At 35.8% G+C, this 21,714-nt stretch overlaps 1 protein-coding gene across 2 annotated transcripts in view; it reads right to left on the reverse strand.

The window, feature by feature from the left end:
* LOC149529562 (uncharacterized) overlaps positions 1 to 7,164 on the reverse strand; it is a 98,648-nt gene extending 91,484 nt beyond the window's left edge. Inside the window, exon 1 of one of the 2 annotated variants that reach the window (XM_089811648.1) lies at positions 6,822 to 7,164. In XM_089811648.1, coding sequence (XP_089667774.1) covers positions 6,822 to 6,935 — 114 coding nt within the window. In that variant the 5' untranslated portion in view covers positions 6,936 to 7,164. The remainder of the gene's footprint in view (positions 1 to 6,821) is intronic. The other variant, XM_089811651.1, reaches the window with a different exon arrangement.
* Positions 7,165 to 21,714: the final 14,550 nt, after the last annotated feature.

Genomic DNA, 21,714 nt, shown 5'->3' on the forward strand with positions numbered 1-21,714 from the left:
TTATCTTAAAGATATTCTATGTATTTGTTTCCTTTAAGGCAAAGTAATTGTAGTAGTAGCAATTTCATGAAGATTGTAAATGTTTTCTCCAAACAATAATAATAATGATACCTTGCTTAGTGGATGTTTCTGTGGCATATTGTTGAGATTTTACCATGTAAATCTGTGTCTTGTTTGTTATTTAGTTTTTTATTTTATTTTATTTATTATTTATTTACAACTAATTTGTGCTGCAATATTATTCAACTTTGTGAATTTACGTTTCTCACATGTACAAGAAATGGTATCAAGGCTACTAGTTATCGTGGGGATTGTGTTAGCATTTGCTGCTGGGGTTGAAGCATTAAATGGAAAAGGTTTCGACTGCATGATTCAAGGTAGAGTAACTCTTGAAAAAGTTCACATGCTAAAAAACTATGCAGACGTGTTTACAAAACCGTTGCTGAGAGAGAAACTGAAGTGAAATTTGGGTTCTCTTGGCTTGCACAAAAGGTGATATATGGACCTATTTTTCCTCAAAGAAATAATTCCTTTTGTCCATTTTTTTTTTTTTTAAATAAATTATCTGCACTCGATGGTGGTTGTTATCTTGAAGATATTATATATCTTTGGACATTAATTTTAAGAGCAGCAATTGCATGAAGATTGTTATTTTTTTCTATGCCATAACAATATTGATACCTTTTGTTAGTTTTGTTAGCTTTGGACAGCTGTTTGTCCATTTGCTATTATTTAGCAAGTAATTGTTTTGCTAACTAATTGGTTAGATTAGAAACAAATATTTGTTAATTAATTGACCACTTTTTGAAACAACTAGAAACCGACTTGGTTAGGGTTGTTAAGTTGTTTTAATCTCAACCGTCGATTGTAAATCAATCTCGGCCGTTGGTTTACCAACAGGAGTAGTATAAAAAGAGGTAAGGGGGGCATTTGGAGAATATGAAGTTTGAAGAAACGTTTGCAGTGTTAGCAAATAGTCTTGCAGTGTTAGCAAGGGCGCAGTGTTAGCATGGGATAGCAGTGGAGAATATCAGCGGGATAAATTAGGAGGTTGTCGGAATTCTGCCAGTAAGAGGCAAGGAATTTTGTATCTCTTGATTTGCTGAAGTTTAATATAATTTCTCATCTGTAGAACTGGTTTTCCCTTGGGGGTTTTTCCAGGGACAATTTGTCCGAAAATATTGTGTTCATTGTGTTGCGCATTTCTTTCCGTATTTTATAAGTGAAGTTGCAGTTCTGTTATTTTTCAATATTAGCTGGGAGTTTATTTTCAGCAGTTTAATAATCGTTTATGATATGAGATTAATAATCAGTGATTGCAAGAGTTAAATTTTTCACATGGTATCAGAGAATTGTTAAGGGTAGAAGAGTTTGCCCTAGGAAAGAAATTTTGATCTCTTTAGATTTATTATTGCTTTAAACCCTTGAGATGGCTTTAGCTGGTTTGAGAGATCAGGATAGATTGGATGGTGCCTCAAATTTTGGTGTCTGGAAGGCCAAAATTTTTTTATTGTTGGAAGAGAATGGTATCAAGGATTATGCTACCAGTGTTGTACCTGTACCAACGGATGCAACACAGCTTGCAGCATATAGGAAGGACGATGCCAAAGCGAGGAGGATTATCCTTGATGGTGTCAAGGATCATATTGTTCCACATATCGCAGAGCTAGATACAGCGAAGAAGATGTGGGACGCCATTCTGAATCTATACCAGAATGCTACCACCAACAGGAAGTTGATTCTCAGAGAGAAGCTAAAGAATACCCGAATGAATCAGGGAGAAGACGTCACAAGTTACCTTACCAGGCTCAGACTTGTCAAGGACGAGTTAGCAGCTGTTGGAGATAGCCCTAGTGATGACGAGCTAGTGAGAATAGCCCTAAATGGGTTTACTAAACAATGGAGTGTCTTTGTTCAAGTTGTCAGTGGACGAGATACTTTACCGAGTTGGGATCGACTATGGACTGATTTCACCTAGGAGGAGTTTAGACTAAGTCTTGTCAATGGGACCAACAAGAGTCAGAAAAATGAGGTGGAACAAGAGAACGTTGCCCTAGCGGGTAAAGGGAAAGCAAAGAAGGGATCTAGCAAAGGATCAAATTCACAAAGTGAGAAGAAGAAGGACCTTTCTAAGGTCAAGTGTTTTGGATGTCACGAGTTTGGCCACTATGTCAGTGATTGCCCAGAGAGGAAGAAGGGCAAGAAGCAGGTGGCAGCTTCAGCAAGTGCGGAAGAACTCTCCAGTAGAATGGAAAATGAGTTTGCGCTCATAGCTTGTATGGTTAGCTCAACCTCACAGTGTGTTTGGTATATAGATAGTGGGGCGTCATTTCATATGAGAGGAGTTAGAGAGTACTTCTCCAGTTACAAGGAGGAGGACACCAATATTCAGATTTCTATGGGAAACTTGTCCAAACTCAACCCTGTTGGGAAAGGGACTGTTCAGTTTCAGAGGGAGAATGGAAAGATAATTCCACTTCATGATGTGTTATATGTGCCAGGCTTCGGTATGAATTTAATTTTTGTATCTGTTCTTCAGGATAGGGGGTATAATGTACTCTTTAGAGGGACAAATGTGTTGATTAAGCACAAGGATTGGAAATCACCCATAACTATTGGAGTTAGGAGTGGTCGCCTTTATAGATTGCAGTTTGATACTCCTAAGGCACTTATGAGCAACAATAATCCTAGAGATCTTGGAGAGCTATGGCATAGGAGGATGGGCCATATTCATCATGGAGCACTTAGATTGCTCATGAGACAGTGACAGGTGTTCCAGAGGTGAGCACAGAGCATGACGATATATGTAAGGGATGTGTGTTGGGGAAGTTTGCGAAAGCATCTTTTCCAAGGAGTGACACCAGATCTAAGGGTGTTCTTGATCTAGTGCATTCAAATGTTTTTGGACCGACGTCGACGAAATCTCTCAGAGGATATGAGTACTATGTTACTTTTATTGATGATTTCTCTAGAAAGACCTGGATATACTTCTTGAAGACTAAGGATGAGGTTTTCAGTCGATTCCAAGAGTTCAAGGCTCTTGTGGAGAATTTGACAGGAAAGAAGATAAAGATTCTTCGGTCAGACAATGGAGGCGAGTACAAAGGAAATGTCTTCCAGGAGTTCTGTACCAGAGAAGAAATCAAGAGAGAATGGACTGTTCCTTACAATCCACAGCAGAATGGAGTTGCTGAGAGGAAGAACCGTTCTATATCGGAGGCAGCAAGAGCTATGCTACATGACCAGGATATGCCCCGTTACTTATGGGCAGAGGCGTGTAATACAGTAGTCTACATTCAGAATAGAGTTCTACACAAGGTGCTAGGGAAGATGACACCAGAGGAGGCTTTCACAGGGAAGAAGCCAGATGTTAGTCATTTCATGATATTCAGGAGTTTGGCATATTGTCATATTCCTGGAGATACACGTACAAAGTTAGATCAGACTGCAGAGAGGGGGTACTTTGTTGGGTACAGTAAGACCTCAAAGGCATATAGGATTTTCATTTCGGGGACTAAAAGAATAATTGTCAGACATGATGTCAAGTTCATGGAGGCCAAGGCATTCAGGAGATCCAGACATTTGCCAGCAAATGATCAGAGTGAGCAGCCAATAGAAGCTCCAAGACCAAGACAAGAGCAACAAAGCTCAAGTACAGTTACCAGTACGAGTGTAGACTCAGTTAGTGAAGATTCACAGAGTATGGAGCAACAGATGCAACAGGAAATGCATCTAGAAGACTTAGAGGTTGACATTTCATCCTCTACAGTTGGCAGTGGGAACCATGTGGTTCCAGATACACAAAGGGATACTCAGGAGTTTGTGGGAGCTCCTAGAAAGAGTACTAGACAGCGAAGACAACCAACCAAGTTCAATGACTATGTAGCATTAGTTAGTCAGTTGGTAGATAGTGAGCCTTCTAGCTATCAGGAAGCTGCAGAACATCAGGTATGGCAAGATGCTATGGTTGAGGAATATTCTTCAATAATGCAGAATGATGTGTGGGAGGTAGTACCTAGACCAACAAATAGGGCTTTAGTTGGATCATGTTGGATCTATAAGATAAAGCACGGTGCAGATGGTAGCACCGAGAAATACAAGGCGAGGTTCGTGGCAAAGGGGTTCTCTCAGAAGGAGGGAATAGACTATAAGGAGACATTTGCTCCTGTTGCCAGGTATACTTCTATACAAGTTGTAATCTCACTTGCAACATAGATGGGATGGCAAATCCATCAAATGGATGTCAAGACAGCATTCCTTAATGGTGAGTTGAAGGAGGAGGTATACATAAAACAACCAGAAAGCTTTGTAGCACATAACAAAGAGACCCACGTGTGCAGATTGAAGAAAGCATTGTACGGACTCAAGCAGGCTCCTAAAGCGTGGTATGAGCGCATTAATACATACTTGCAGAAAATGGGCTTTGTGAAGAGTGAAGCAAATGCTAACCTCTACTACTTGGTGGTTGGGGGTGAGATTCTCATTCTTGTTCTTTATGTGGACGACCTATTTCTTACAGGTTCACTAGGGCTCATAGTGGATTGCAAGAGGAACCTTGCAGAAGAGTTCGAGATGAAAGATTTAGGACTTATGCACTACTTTCTAAGCATGGAAGTGTGGCAGACACATGGGGAGATTTTCCTTGGTCAAGGGAAATATTGCATTGAATCTTGAAGAAATTTGGGATGGAGGATTGCAAAGCCATCTCTACACCCATGATCACGAATTGGAGGAAGGTAGATACATCTAAGGAGAAGGATGTAAATCCCACTTTATATAGATAGTTGATTGGTTCGCTTAAGTATTTGGTCAACACTAAACCAGATATAGCATTTGTAGTTAACTCTCTTAGTCAGTTCATGGTTGAACCAAAGCGAATGCATTGTATAGTGGCTAAGCATGTGCTACGTTACTTGCGTGGTACAATCGAGTATGGGATCAGATATGTTCGAGGTGAAGGTATCAGGTTGATGGGCTATACTAATGCAGATTGGGCAGGAAGTACAACAGACAAAAGGAGCACTTCAGGGTGTTGTTTCAGCTTGGGATCAGGAGTTGTATCTTGGTTCAGCAAAAAGCAGAAGTCTGTGGCTCTAAGTTCAGCAGAAGCAGAATACATAGTAGCTAGCATGGCGACATGTGAAGCTATATGGCTTCAGAAGTTGTTAGTAGCCTTGTTTCGTCAGAAGGTTGAGACTACTGTGATACATTGTGATAATCAGAGTTGCATCAAGTTGTCTGAGAATCCAGTGTTTCATGTTAGGTCTAAACATATAGATATCAGATATCACTTCATCAGAGATTGTGTACAAAGGGGAGTTGTTCAGCTATAGTACATACCTACAGAGGAGCAGGTAGCAGACATTCTGACTAAGGCATTGGGGAAGGCAAAATTTATCTTCTTCAGAGATAAGTTAGGTGTCCTGCAGAACAGCTTCCTCGCTAAGAAGGAGTATTAGTTTTGTTAGCTTTGGACAACTATTTGTCCATTTGCTATTATTTAGCAAATAATTGTTTTGCTAACTAATTGGTTAGATTAGAAACAAATATTTGTTAATTAATTGACCACTTTTGGAAACAACTAGAAATCAACTTGGTTAGGGTTGTTGAGTTGTTTTAATCTCAACCGTCGATTGTAAATCAATCTCGGCCGTTGGTTTACCAACAGGAGTAGTATAAAAGGAGGTCAAGGGGGCATTTGGAGAATATGAAGTTTGGAGAAACGTTTGCAGTGTTAGCAAATAGTCTTGCAGTGTTAGCAAGGGCGCAGTGTTAGCGTGGGATAGCAGTGTAGAATATCAACGGGATAAATTAGGAGATTGTCGGAATTCTGCCAGTAAGAGGCAAGGAATTTTGTATCTCTTGATTTGCTGAAGTTTAATATAATTTCTCATCTGTAGAACTGGTTTTCCCTTAGGGGTTTTTCCAAGGACAATTTGTCTGAAATTATTGTGTTCATTGTGTTGCGCATTTCTTTCCATATTTTATAAGTGAAGTTGCAGTTGTGTTATTTTTCGATATTAGCTGAGAATTTATTTTCAGCAGTTTAATAATCGTTTATGATAGGAGATTAATAATCAGTGATTGCAATAGTTAAATTTTTCACACCTTTCCCCGTGGATATTTCCTGTACATATTTTCATGGTTTTACCACGTAACTCTCTGCCTTGTCTGTTATTCTGTTTTGCCTAATTTATTTCTTCATTATTTATTTCCAACTAATTTTGCTGCAATATTATTCAACTTTGTGGGTTTACGTTTCTGCTCGCACAAAACTCAAGCCTGTTTTGGGCATATGGACACTAACTCAGAACGTGAATACCAACATACAACAACGTTAAGAAAGCAAATTTTAAGGCACACAACCTTCGACACTAAGTTGAAATCTCCAGCGATTTAGTAGACAGAGTAACCTTGTAAATCAGTAAGCTTAATGGAGATGACACAAAATCCATTGGAGTTCCCACAAACAACCCTCGTTGTGAATTAATGAAGCATGCCAAATCATAACTGTTGCAAGTCTCTAGTGAATTACGGTATCATGAGCTTAATAATAAACCACATGATATTTACCAATTCCAACCACAGACGAAAAAATAACAAATGTGACATATCAATTCAACTGAAAATCACCTCTATTGGGTGGGAAAATTGGTTGTACAAGCAACGTGTAAAGTACTCCACAGATGCCCAAAGATCAGTTGATTGCCTGATCCTGTTTTCGATTTTTCGGTCCGATCGACCAAAGGTCTATCAAATGGCCCAACAAAAAATGGTGCATTCATTAATTCGTTCATAAATGTCGTAAGAAATGAATGTACCTGAGGCTGTAGTGGCACCGTGCAAGGATCTGAGGAATTGGGTCCTGTGTTCTTTGAGGAATCGGAAAGTATAGCGGAAAGCTTATCAACCAATTTCTCTTTCCATCCCAACATTATTCTTAGATCAATAGCGCTTTGCCATGCCCCTCTGACAATTCAGCCTGCTTCTTTGATTACTCGCCCCTAGAGTATAAAACTGAATCCGATTATTCTGATATAAAAATCACCTTGACGTGCACGCTAAAACAACTTTTCACTTTCACAGCATAAATCAAGCCTCGGAATGCTGCCAGTCCTTCCTTGCCGCCCTTTCTCGGTCTTTTACAGAATGATTATGTTTTGTTAAGTAATGATTAATGTCTTTAATGTCATGATCAATGTGTAAGGGGTGATTTGTACATAACTGTCGATCTATACCTTGAATTGAATATTTATTTTTACGAACTGATTTTAATATTTAATTTATTTATTTGCTGTTTTTAAATTTGGGTTTAGCTTAGAGTTGATTTGATTAATATTAGCAGGTGTACTCTTTTTATAGTTCATATATAAGTAGCACTTGCAGGAGAAAGAGGTGCAAGGGGTACGTCAATACATTTTATTAGAAAAGAAAAATTGAAGAGATTTCAAATTGTTAGCATAGAATTAATATTTTTATACATAATAGAGGGATATACACACGAGTAACGTCTTTAGAGGTTCACAAATTGTACAATTGTAATGTACATTTGTTGTAATATTTTTTCAATTGTAAATAGAAAAGTAATTGGAGTCCTATTTGTGGCAAGGTAGCAAAAACCTATGCATAAAAGGAAGATGAGATTAATTGATAAGAAAAGTACATATGAGTCAATTATATAAAAAATAGAATTAGTGAAATTTTTAAAGCATTTCAAAGTAACTTGACAAACTTGAAATTTTCTTGAGTATTTGATGTGTGTGAACTCCTTTGAATCTGACAACTGTCAACCTGTACAAAAGTGTAATGGATTACTTAGGAAGCTAGAAAAAGGAACTAGCAAATGAAAAATGAACAGATTTAGAATGTCAAACATTACCATTTTCTGTAAAGTTGCTTCATAGATATGGTTTGTATGCGAGATTGAGTGCAAACGTGCTTGTTATTTCTTTCTAATGATATTGTATGGGTTTTTTCACATCTTACAAAAGAGGTCAAAAGAGAAGGAAGGCTCTACACAAAGGCCTTGGATGGATCTGACTCTAGAGATTGTCGTAAAGGTGAGACCTTGTCTTTCAGTTCTACCTATGACAATTGTAGCCCTACCTAAGGTAAGACCTTGTGATTTGTGTATGGTGATAGACCAGGCTATGGTAAAGGGTGTTTGGGTACAATTGCCTTGAGAAATGGGTTGTATTGAAATGATTTTTGGGTTTCTAGGATCCCAAGGTGGACCAGTATGGTTACTGAACTCTACAATAACATATGAAGGCAACAAAGGAGGGTTAGAGCCTATTGGATACAATATATCTTTGACCTCTCCAAGAGATCCATTTACAAGACCAGCAGCAATCCAGAGGCTACTTAGAAGCATAACACGTTGAAGTTTACATAATAAAACTTCTCTAGGTAGTTGGTCATCATTTGCAAATTCCTCAAGCCTACGATGTGCATTTATCGTAGTGCAAAATACAATAGGAACATTTTTTTCTTTTAGTATTTTTTTGTTGTGGAGTGAAACTTGTTCATTGGTAGCAAACGAATGTGTTGCTTGGTTAAACTCAATATGTTTAGTTGGAGTGAGGTTTTTATTTGTGTAAGTCATTAACAACTCCCAATCATGTAGCATTGGTTTTGCGTTGTGCATATTTTGCAATGTTTGGTGAAATTGTATTTGAAGTGGATCATCGCCTTGCCTAAATATTGTTGCCAATGTTACAACTGTATTGTGAGATGCATAGATCGGTTTGTCCATAATAGGTGGAAGTTGGGCTAAGTCTCCTATAAGAATCATTGAAATGCCATCAAAGCAAAGGTGTTATTTTTGGAGTATAGCTTCACATAGTCTGGAATCAATTTTTAGTAGTAGTTTGGGACCTACGAAGCTCATCTCATCTATTAAAATGTAATGAATATTTTTCATGTCTTCTTGGTATTTTGTCAATGCTTGTCCCTATAGTGGTTTTATTTCTTGAATTGGAATTTTGAGGGTTGCATGTATTGTTGATGCATGGATATTGCAAGTGGCAATGCCTATTGGTGCAAGAACAAGGAGTGGGTTTATTGCATCGAGCATTGAATTTTGTAGTGCATTTTTTATGCAGCTTATAAGGCAGGATTTTCCAGTTCTAACAATTCCTTGTATGACCATGTATAAAGGTTGCATGGAGAGATTAGATGTAGAGTGGTTTGTAATGATATAAAGTGTAATTTATTGTTAATGTGATAAATTGTTGCTATTGGTAGTGGTAGAGGCAGATGAGTGAAGAACTGAACCTGTCATCTTGTTTCTATGTATAAATTGAATGGCATGGTTGTGCAAATTCAAAGGAACATTATGGTATTCCATAGATGGTTGTTGTCAAACTCACATTTTCCCAACATGTCAAGGGGTAAGTGCACCAAGTTGTGGTGCCAAAAAGATGACACCTTTTTTTCTCATTCTAGTTTTGCAAAGTGTGTACGTGTTATAGTGCGTACGTGCTATAGTGTGTACGTGCTATAGTGCGTACGTGCTATAGTGCGTATGCATTAAAGCGTGTGCGCACTTTTCAAAAAAAAAAAAATTTACAAAGCGCGTACGCGCTATTTAAAAGTAAATTTAAAAGACTTTAAATAGCGCGTGCGCGCTATAGTGCACATGCACTATAGGGCGCACGCGCTATTTAAAGCTTTACATTCTACCAAGCCTAATGTTTGGCTTTGCCTTGGGGATCCAACCCAAAGTTTTGGAGTCTATAAACTGGTCTGAGACGTGTTTTGCTGCAAACATACAAAAAATGATTGATTTTTCTTGTGTGCTCTCCTTCCAGTTTCCTCATGGTTGAGCATCGATAAAATCAGGTTACATGACATTGTAGGTCTTTGTGTTAGCTACACAACCATATAATTTGTTTTTTATTTGAACTATTTCAAGCCTTTCATCTATAATTTCTTTTGAATGTATGTCCATTTTTTGTCAAAAACCAACATGTACTAACTGGGCTGTAGATTTTAGCTCATTCATCGAATTTTACAAAAACTTAGTTTTTTAGAAACTAGACTCCATTCTACACACTTTGAAAAAAAGAAGTTTTGATTTTAGATTAGTTTTCAATCATTTCTAGGGGGAGCACACAGATATTTCACGTTTTTGGGATGTGTTTGATTAAAAAATTCATTAAAAAAAAAATACACACTATAAAATTACCCAAAAAATTTGGGATAAACTACATAGTGTTAGGTAACTTTGGATTGAAGCAATTAAATTTTTTTTTTTTTTAAGTTAAAATTTTAGGGGGGCCACACTTTGTACTATGTTATGTTTTTCTGGAATAAACAGTACCAATTTTTGTGGCTTCCTTTTTTGAGGACCTAAAACTAAACCATTTTGGAAAAAAATTAGTAGTTTAGAAACTAGATTCAGAGGACTATGACTTTTGTTTTTGTCATATCTTAAAATTTTGAGCGTAACTATCTTCAAATTCTTGTTGAAGTCCAAAAATTGGTGATTTCAGGAAAAAGGTGTCCACTTATACACTTGGTGCACTTACCCCAAGGTCATGTAAGTTAGAACTATTGGAAAGGCCCAACTGGGACTAAAATTCCCACTTATTCATTTGCAATGAATCATGTATATACATGTTGCGGACTGATTCATTATCCTCTTCCATGCCATCTTCAACCAGATCACTACGATCGACATGCCAAACATTATACATTTTTGTATGTAATAGATTCCAATGCTTAATAATGTCATCTTTGTCTAAACCTATATGTACGTGTACCTCTCAAAAGTGTATGTACAAAATCAGTTCGCTCCAACAAAATGTTTCAAAATGTTCAAAATCTTCTTTTGAAATTGAAAAAAAAAAAATGGAAATACTTGCACTATTTTTTTTCCTTTCTTATTCTCCATTTGTTTCCTTTGCAAGAAGGAGCATATGAGTATGATCTAGCTAATTCGAGTAGTGTAAGTTGTTCAAGGTCAATTGGACGTTTTATGTAGGCTTCTATCTAGGTAGATTATATCTTTCTACCATCAATTATTTGTTTAAGGCAATGCAACACTTTTCTCCCCACATTCAAAGTCATAAATTGGCAATTGCAATTCACAAGAGGCAATTTTTAAAGCATGTCACATGTTTCTTGTACACTAATGTCTCTTTCGGAAATATTGTTGGCCATAAACTTCTGGTATGCTTTGACGGCATTATCGTTTAGATTTGAATCTGAACAAATTCTACCAAACATCTAAACACAGTTTTTAGAATTTTTTTAATCTTTGGATGCATACTTGGCAATGTATTTGAGAACTAACACTTGGGATGTAATAGGTTGACAATCTATATTCCCTCTCCATATTGATAACATTTATGGGCTATGAATGTTCAACCTCTCGCCCTTTCTAGATGGTTCAAAGCATATGTGTCATGATTCATTAAGGTGTAATGATGAGTGTTCACATTCTTTCCAAGGAGCTTTTATATTTACATTGCATATCTCTACCTTTCTTACATAGGCACATCCTCTCAATACATCGAGTGTGCTTTTGAACATAAATAACCAATTGTTTGTAATCAACAAAAGTTAATTCAGTTGTATCTAGAAGGCATGGATCTTCTATTGGAGTTCTATTTTGCATGTTTTCTATTTCATATTTTGAGCAAGGGTTCATAATTGTGGCATATTTATCAAAGAATTTTTTGGCTTTTTCTACTACGTCAAGATCTTCCCAATCAAGTGTGTCCATATCTGTTGCATTTTTTACCCAATGACACCATGTACGTGTGCAGACCCTCTACCTTAGTATTCTGAGTGATACCAAAAATTAGTTGCCTCCATGAGCATCTCAATTATCTCTTCACAAAAAAATTATGAAGCTTTGGTGCAGATATAATGATGTTATAATGTTGATTTTCTGGAATAGATTGTGTAGAGATTTTTCATCAACGTTTCGAATCACACTACATGATCCATCATCAAGAAGAGAGAGCAAGAGGTGTCAAATTATGTAAGAAGCAGATTTGGCATAGGGTCACAATTTAAGGAGACCAGGAAGAGAGGGACTGCACACGCCCCAACGCAAGTCAAAAGAAGTAAAAAAATAATTAAAAAAATAAAAAATAAAAATAAAGACAAAAACAAGCACGGGGGAGAGACAAAACCACCCAAGACACAAAGAGAAAGCACCAAGAGAGACAATTTTAAATGATTTGATGTGTGCCCGTTTAGAGGGTGTTTTTAAAGTCTACCCATTAATAATAAAAAGTAATAACAATTTATGTGGGGGTGAAAATAACAATTTTTTGGCTTTTTCTACTACGTCAAGATCTTCCCAATCAAGTGTGTCCATATCTGTTGCATTTTTTACCCAATGACACCATGTACGTGTGCAGACCCTCTACCTTAGTATTCTGAGTGATACCAAAAATTAGTTGCCTCCATGAGCATCTCAATTATCTCTTCACAAAAAAATTATGAAGCTTTGGTGCAGATATAATGATGTTATAATGTTGATTTTCTGGAATAGATTGTGTAGAGATTTTTCATCAACGTTTCGAATCACACTACGTGATCCATCATCAGGAAGAGAGAGCAAGAGGTGTCAAATTATGTAAGAAGCAGATTTGGCATAGGGTCACAATTTAAGGAGACCAGGAAGAGAGGGACTGCACACGCGCCAACGCAAGTCAAAAGAAGTAAATAAATAATTTTAAAAAATAAAAAATAAAAATAAAGACAAAAACAAGCACGGGGGAGAGACAAAACCACCCAAGACACAAAGAGAAAGCACCAAGAGAGACAATTGTAAATGATTTGATGTGTGCCCGTTTAGAGGGTGTTTTTAAAGTCTACCCATTAATAATAAAAAGTAATAACAATTTATGCGGGTGTTTTTATAATGATGTTGTATGAGGTTTATTAATCACATTATTAATGCATTGTTTGTTGGTAAGTGATGAAGATGCAATAGTTGGGGAATAACACTAGGCAAATCAGGCCCTTTAGTGTCTATTGTACTCAACGTAAAGAAAAATGTTGGCATGCCTATTTGGGTAATCAAACTTGTCAACTTTGTGCGACATGCATTCCAAAATTCTCTTGTCCCTCATAAGGTAGACACAAAGTGCGTTAGTTTTTCTACCAATTGATTGTCAGGCAGGTTAGTCAAGTGGGAGGAAAGGTCTTTAATTGTGGATGGTGTATCGTCTTCAATTTTTTGTTTAATAAAAATAGATGCAATAGATTGGCTATGATGATGCATCATAAGATTCAAGAGGAAGTATCTAAAGCGTGGGTGTTGGCCAAACTTATTATCATGGTAATGAATAAGATGCACTACACATTCATGCATTTTCACTTCTCTATCTTGAGGTTACATGGGTAGTGCAATACCATTTGGGAAAAGTGTGGGAAGGGCTATGTCAAATAAACCCTCTATATTGTACTCATTAATGGGGGTTGAACTTATGGGTGGCCAAACTGTCAATCATCTATCTCTTGTTCTATTTGTAAAGAATCTTTAATGATTTGGAGCTGACAACATTTGTTTGGTAGGCTCATCATAAATGATGTTGAATATTGGAAGTCACCTTCTATATCACATTGTATAGTTTCTTCAAGCACATTCATTGAATCTAAAGGTTCACTGCAATCGTCAATCATATGTAGCATTTGTGCAATATTTGTGTTACAAGTGCGGAGCATTGATAATTCCAAATTGTCAATTTGTACATCTTTGTAGTAAGGGTCAAATTTGATCTCATGCAAGAGTGCATTGTGAACATGACTTCTACTAACATAGCAATCATAATGCTTGCCAATTGAATTAAGTCTTCGAACAATTAAGACATCTAATTAGTCAATTGTGTGTGGTAAATATTTTGTAATTGTTTGTATATCCTGGGGGAAGCTAATTGTGTGGCCACTATATTTGTATTTCCCATCATCAGCATAGGTTACTTGCAAGATGGGAGTAACACGTGCAATAAGCATCTCTTCTACTTGGGTGAGAACCCTCAACACAATTGGCTGCTAAGAGGGGTCCATGTTGTTGGCTTCTAAGAAGCAATGTATTCCCCTCTTAGAAAAATATCTCTTACAAGTTACAAGTACATTCATTGTACATACATTCATACCAGGGTAGCATTTCTCATAGGTAGTATATTTTTGTAGTTTTGAAAGGGCATCTATCCTAGTTCTAAATATGTGGTTTGCATCTATATATGTAGACGACGAATGGAAATCCATGTGGGTTGTTGACTATTGACAATGAGTGATATAATCAACAAGATTTGGTAGTATATTTATAAAATATTGTGGAGTAGGTGAACTTGGTGAACCTTGGGGGTGGTGGGGGAATGATTGGGTTGGTGTTGTCTGTAAATATTGGTAGCATTGAATGCAAAAATGTGCTCTAATTTCTTCTATGGTACACATAATATAGGTGACTTCTCTTCCATGGTTGCATAACAACACCATTAGTCTGGATAGGTTATCTTTTTGGATGAGGAGCAATAGGAGTCATTTCCTAAATTGTACAATAACAATAACAATGTATTTATATTACCACTATACAAAAAACAAATGGAAGTACAAGAACAAAAAAAATTATAAAAAGAGTATTAATCCTTCTGTGCAAATTGTATAGGTGGAAAAATCACGTAGGCTAAAAAGTAATAGTAGTAGTTGTTGGAATTTTTTTTATAATCCTGAAATTCCCAAGAGTAAAGGGTTGATTATTGTTTTGTAATGTATTTGGTATTATAAATTGTAAGATATATTAGATAATAATATTAGTGTGCAAGCATAAATCAAGCATAGAGCACATGTATAAGAGATCACACGATTTTTTTGGAGAACAAATAGATGTCAGTAAAAGCCATAACGAAATAGATGTAATTAACAAACAACAACTATATATTCAATTTACAAGAAGGGGAAAGGAAATTTTTGAAGGGGACTTGACCCTATTGACGCGTAGACAGTATGGCGATAGTAGTCAATAAAAAAAGAGAAGACGGTAAACAAAGAGAATGGATAATAAGGAGCAATAGAATAAGTTATGATGTGCATACAATACACTATTCTAAAAGAGTTATCTACATGTATGGTTAGAACTCTTTGAAAAATGTAATTTTTGTGTCTTCATGTGAGTTGCATGATTTATTCATTGGATGCTGACATGGGAGGCAAAATTTCATTGAAGAGTAAATTGGTCTCATTTAAGAATTATAACTTAGAAACTTTTAGGATTGTTGATTTAATTTACACAATTCCTCATTATAAGTTTCCATTTTGCTTGTAACTATGAATAGGAACTGGTTGTATTAAGCAGTGTGTATGATGAACTCTGCACAGTCAAGTTCAACATCATTGAATTGTATCATATAGAGCTCTTTTGTAGGCATACTAAGGAGTTTAGTTACAGTTTCATCGAAAGAAGTTTCCCACAGTGCTCCAGTAAGGTCTTCGATCTTGACACGAAGTACATATCTATAATCACAATTTGAAAATGTGGTGAGACACTTTGGGCTACCACTTGTAGTCCCTATTTTGTTCAACCCTTTTCTTATATTGCTTTCCTACTATAACAAGGGGACAAGCTAGATAACAAAATTTCTTTCTTACAACAAAATCAAGGGTTTCTTTGATAATGCATTGGAGAGGTTTGGAGGAATTTGGACATTACTCTTCAATCATGGTAATAGTTTTTTGTGTTAAAATTAGAGGTTGATCTATGAGGGTGGGTGTTGGTGTAAGATAGTTAAGGCCATGTTCGACAAACCAAAGTTGTACTTGGTTGGCTTCTTCAATATAAGGTTTTATAAGTAATTGCAAAGTGGAAAGTGTGCTTACAACCCTACCATTGTATTCTACCACATGACCATTTTTTACAACAAGCACAATTGAGTTTGCAGATGATACATTTCTTGTAGTTGTGCACCATCTTTCATTATTATTTCTGATAGTGGATGTAGAAACATCAATCATCTTGAGACTCCTTCTAATAACCTTAGTTCCATCTCACCTTTTTATTGTAGAGGTAGGATCCACATAAATGACAATTCCAATGAGATCAAGTGTAGAATTAATACTTGTATTCAAAATCTATGTAATGGGTGTAAAAGTGTATCAAAGTATTGGAATTAAGAGGTCATCTTCACATAGAGAAAGTTGGGAATATTCAATTAAAGTGATTTCAAAATCATTGTTCAACTTATTGTGGAATTTGTTTGTAGATTTGATGGTACCACCAGACAATTTGTAGACACTCCCAATTTGAAATTTCTCAAAGTGGAGGTCTACAACAACATTGAAGCAAGTTATCTAGACTTCAGTCTTTTTAGTATCAATAATGTCAAAACTTAACATATGACCATTTCCATTTTTTGACTTGAATTGGTATTTATCCTTCTTCGTGGTCACATGACCTTTAATAGCCCACATTGTTTGATACGGGTTCAAATATTTAAAAGGAGTGATTGTTAAAGTCTGACATTTTTTTCCATAGAGATGCATCAAGGCCAAACATCAATTTAGTAGGAGTCATATGTGTTGATGTATCAAAATGTTCAACATATGTCCCCATGCTCAATAGACTAATAGAATATTGTTTTACATTTTTCTCTAGTTCTTTAAATAAGAAGATGGGAACACCAATGACATCATGTTCCATGCATAGAACCTCTAAGTTTGAGATTTCAATCCACCTAAATAGGCAGGTAAGGTAATAATATTAATAAGGTTACATAATTGCATCATAAAATAAGAAGGGTTTCATTAAATAGAATCATAGTAGAAGTTGACTTACCATGACCCACAAATGGTTGGAAGTGAATAGTAGGTGACATGTATTATAGAACCTTTTTAGATCTCATATGAAGTTATTAGATCATTAAACTTCCTTAGCAAGGTTGATTTTTGTAGGTGAAGGCCATCAAAGAGCTCTAACTTGTATCTATTTGTTGCTTGGGTTCCTTGTCCAAATGGTGCAATGCCAAAGATTTGGAGATGTGGTAGCACATGTAGGTTGTCATTGTTGATGAGTTTGATTGAATCTTCCGTAAAAGTTTGAGACATAACTTGGAGAGATTGTTTTTTCCCTATAAATTAAGACAAGGATATCATTATCTTATTTAGAATTACAAACATTGTAGTAAAAAAAGAAAGAAGGTAAATTTAAAGAAATATATGTTTGTAAATATCCTAATAGCCCACATTATATTAGTAGGGGTGGAACTAAGCAATATACTATAGTACCACTTTGCACGAGAATGTAGTGGTCATAGTAGAATAGGAGTAGTTGTAGGTCAATTTGACAAGGTTGAAAGCATGTCTATGATGAAGTGTAGGACGGAAAGTAATTAGTACCTATAGTGGTCTCCCACTACAAATATAAACCAAAGAAAATGGAAGGTAACATCAATTTAACTACATGCTAAAATGATGCATTCTCGGAGATTCTTAGTTATATATACTTCTTTGTATTAAGTATGTTGTCATCCATGTGTTGAATGCAATGGCAAATAACATCCTTTCACATTTTCACATATGCCATGAAGTCTAAGTAATATAAGATCCATTATTGTTGTCTACTAAGCAAGAAAATATAATAATGTTAATTGTATTAAGTACCCATAGTTTGAAAGCAAAACACATACACATGCAAAAGAAATAGAGGTAAGAAAGCATATTAGGAATATGCAATCCAAAATTAATGTCTTCAACTACATGATTTGTGATGCCAAGCGTGTTCCTGGATGAAGAGTAATGTTTTCCATAAATGTTTAATGTGGCTGAAAAAGACATAATTGGTTTTAAGGTAAAAATATTTTTAATGATGTTAGTATACAAAATTACTGAGGAGCATAATATCCATTTCTATTTTAGAGGTAATTTTCATTGTATATGTTGATCTCTAAGCCTATATTGTCGTTTAGTGTCTAGACACTTAGTCATTTACTAAGCAAGATTACAAGGTCATCACTACAATCGAGTTATCTAGGAAAGGTTGAGCATACAATGCTTATAAACTGATATATTTCTGGATTCGATTGATGGTAAAAAATCTTTACACAATCGAATCCAGAAATATATCAGTTTATTTGCTATGGATTGTGGAAATTTAATCTCTTTAATACAATGCTTATACCGAGCAAGATAACAATTGTCGAGTATTCAATAGAGATTGAGTAGAAGTAAGAGTCGAGCAAACAGACATATAGAAGCTGAGTAGTAGCATAAAGGTTTATTCACGACCAAGCATCAGAGCATTCAAGTGTTGGGTAATTTTGTTTTGATATGAGAGTTTGTAATGGCACAAGCTCATATGTAAATCATTTTGGCTTACTTTTCTATGACATTTAGTATTGAAGAGCCAACTAAGATGTTGATCACGCATCATTGTAGAAGGTAATGATCCTTGGGTATGTGATTCAACCAATTAGGAAAAGGGATGTAAATGACAAAAGATGATGAAGTGTAAGCCATCAATCTAAATCTAGAACCTTCACAAGATGTCTATTTAAGGAGGATTATAACCCTAGAATTATAAGATTATGAGCATGTGAAGAAGGAGGAAGAGATAAGAACAAGTATCCTTATGTGCATGTAAAGGAGCCAAGGCAAAGTCTGAGAGCAGATCAAGTAGAGAGAAATCAGAGCAGTGAAGGATTGAACAAAGTTATTAGATAAGGAGATTAGATCAAAGGTATAGCAAAGAGGAGACCCAAGATCATCTTGCAAAGCATACCGAGGGTCAAGTACTAGATCGATTATTTTGTAATTAAGACAAGGTAAATCTCTTAAAAGAGTGGTCCTACCAAGCCTATGTAAAACTCCTTAAAAAGTCCTTACTTCATTGTGAGTGTAAAATCCTTTAACAAGGTGAGTCGTAATAGTCTCTTAAGCTTTTAACTGGGAAGACCCCTTGCAGGGTAGATCATATCTTATGGTCAAACATTGTAACCTTAATAGGTTAAATTTATTGTTGTAACAATGAATATTTGTGGGTTCCATCCCCACCTAGCTTTACCTTCATCTTGAAGTGTTTCTGGGTAACCAAATCATTGTGTTATGTGTTGAACTTTTATGGATGTGATGTATTTCATTAATGTTTCAGCATTTCAGTTTTAATGGTAGATCTATAAGATGAATTAGGTATGAATGAATGAAATTGGTTTTGAAATACAAAAGTTTAAGATCTTGATCCCCTCGCCTCTTAGTATATTGCTTCCCATTTATTTATTCCAATAATTGGTATCAGATCCCAGTTCTCTTGTTAGGAAGCCCAATAGCTTGAGAGGATCAGATGATTGAAATCCAATTGAGTTGCAACAATTGGAAGCAACAAAATGAGTTAAGGAAATCTCTAAAGACAAGAAGAGAGATGGATATTCAACTAAATGGCACTCAATACATAGAAGGATTTTTGGACAGTGGAAAAACTGGTAACAATGATAAAGCAAGGAAAAAATTGCTAGAGAAGAATATTGCCCTAGTAAAAGAAGTAAAAAATCTCAAAACAGAACATGAAAATCAATCAGTTGCACTATGTGAAGCAATCAAACAAAAGAAGAAAGAAATGGAGGATAAACTCAAAGTTGAAGAAGAAGAAAAGGTAGATGACTAGCAGACTTGAAGAGAAATCATTTGAAGTACAAAAGCTTACAAACAATCAACTGGAAATGATAAATCAATCAGTGATTGCAAATCAAGAAGCAAATAAAAAAGATTTGGAGATCACAAATTTAAGTTTATAGAATGAACAATTGAAAAGTGAGGTAAGACGTGGAAAGGAACTAATGGAATGGTTGAATAAATCAATTGAAGTGATCAAGCATTTTGAAGACATGATGAAGTCACCTAAAGAAAAAGACAACTCTAGACTTGGATACAATAAGCAATCTTCATCTACTGAAGAAAGAGAATCATCTAAAAGTGGAGAACAAAGGAGTGCAAAATCAAAAGGCAAACCTACATGTCATTACTATGGGAAAATTGGACACATATCCAATATTCCTAGAAGCAAAAATGGTAAGAAAATTCCTAAACCTAAACCAAGTGGTAATTGTGTTAATTGCAAGAGAGTAGGACATCAAGCACATGAATGTAGATCAAAGAATAATAATTTAACAAGAAAGGTATTTAGATTCCAAGGTCACTGCTACAATTGTCAAAAGTATGGACATAGGGCTCATAAGTGCAAACTTAAGAAAAGGTCAAACTAGTTACCTAGGAAACAAACTCATACAACAAGGAAAGGCAATTCCTACAATTGGGCTTACAACACATGGTACAGTTTCCACTATTGTGGAGAATATGGACACATTCCAGAGAATTGCATCAAAACACATTTTAGAGGAAATTATAAGAAATGGTTAAATGGAGAGATAATATGTTTTAGTTGTCTCAATGTTGGACAGATCAATAGAAACTACAAAACTAGAACATGGGCACTAGCACCAAGCAAATGACAAACCAGAAGGAAAGAAAACTTGGATAAAGATAGTAAGAGCTGGAAGCAGCAAAGTTGAAGACAACATGATCACCCAATCTAATGGATCAGGTGATCACACCACATCTCACTAAAGAAAGAAGGTATGTAGGAACTAAATATTCAATGTTATATTTTACTTCAGTTTCTAAGCATAAAAGTGATGAAAAGTCATATTTGCATGAATAAAGAAGCATTAAGAACTGTTAGAATTTGAAAATCATGAAGTATTGAGCATCAATGGTATAGTCTATATTGATTGAGCCTTGTAGTATAGTGTATGCAAGAACTTGTCAGTAGCACACGTAAACAAGCAAACATTAGTTGTGTTAGAGTGGGGTTGCCATTGCACCAAAAGACCAATCCGTCAATGCCTGATACAACCACTCAAATTATAGTACACAGGAGGTGGTTAAACCCTTGTCATGAATCTTGAGGGGAGCACTGAACAAATTTCCAACAATCTCCCCCTCAGCGTTACCCGAGGGTCTAAGGATTTGAACCTGTGACCATGCTCTAATACCACTTGTTAGAGTGGGGTTGCCATTACATCAAAAGACCGATCTGTCAATGCTTGATACAACCACTCAACTTATAGTACACAAAAGGCAGTTAAGCCCTTGTCATGAATCTCGAGGGGAGCACTGAACAAATTTCCAACAAGTTGCACATATGCATATCAAAGATCCAAAACAAGTCAAAATACAACTAATGTTAGACTTGAGTTTTAAAACTACGCAATCGAAAACTAGAATCCTCATGCAACCTCAAAGCAGCTCAACAAGAGCATCCATAAGAAGCCTTGTTGGTGTGCTCAAGAATGAGGGATATGGATGTGCTCTCCCCAAACACAACTATGATGAATCCCAAAGTGATTGAAATGAAAATGCAATATGAAATATGAATGTAAACTAACATGAGTGTAGAATACCTTCAAGAAATGGTGATGAGTAAGCCAATCTCACAAGATTCTAAAGATGTGAATATGGAAATGAACTAAACTAACAATAATAAGCTATCATGAAATATGCAAGAATAAATGCAAGAAATCTAACATCTACCAAAGGGTTAGTAATAAGCTGTTGGAAATGATTGAAAAGATCATAAGGAAGATTGTTGGAATGATCATATGGAACTGGTAAAGAATGTTCTCAATCATTGTTTTGTCATTGATGTCAAACTTGCTACTTGCAGGAATGACAACTACTTTAGTGATCCAAATACTATCAATTAGT

The sequence above is a fragment of the Cupressus sempervirens genome, chromosome 11, assembly GCF_028749045.1.
Source record: "Cupressus sempervirens isolate cs-2001-9-10 chromosome 11, ASM2874904v1, whole genome shotgun sequence".
In the NCBI taxonomy this organism is placed as follows: Eukaryota; Viridiplantae; Streptophyta; class Pinopsida; order Cupressales; family Cupressaceae; genus Cupressus; species Cupressus sempervirens.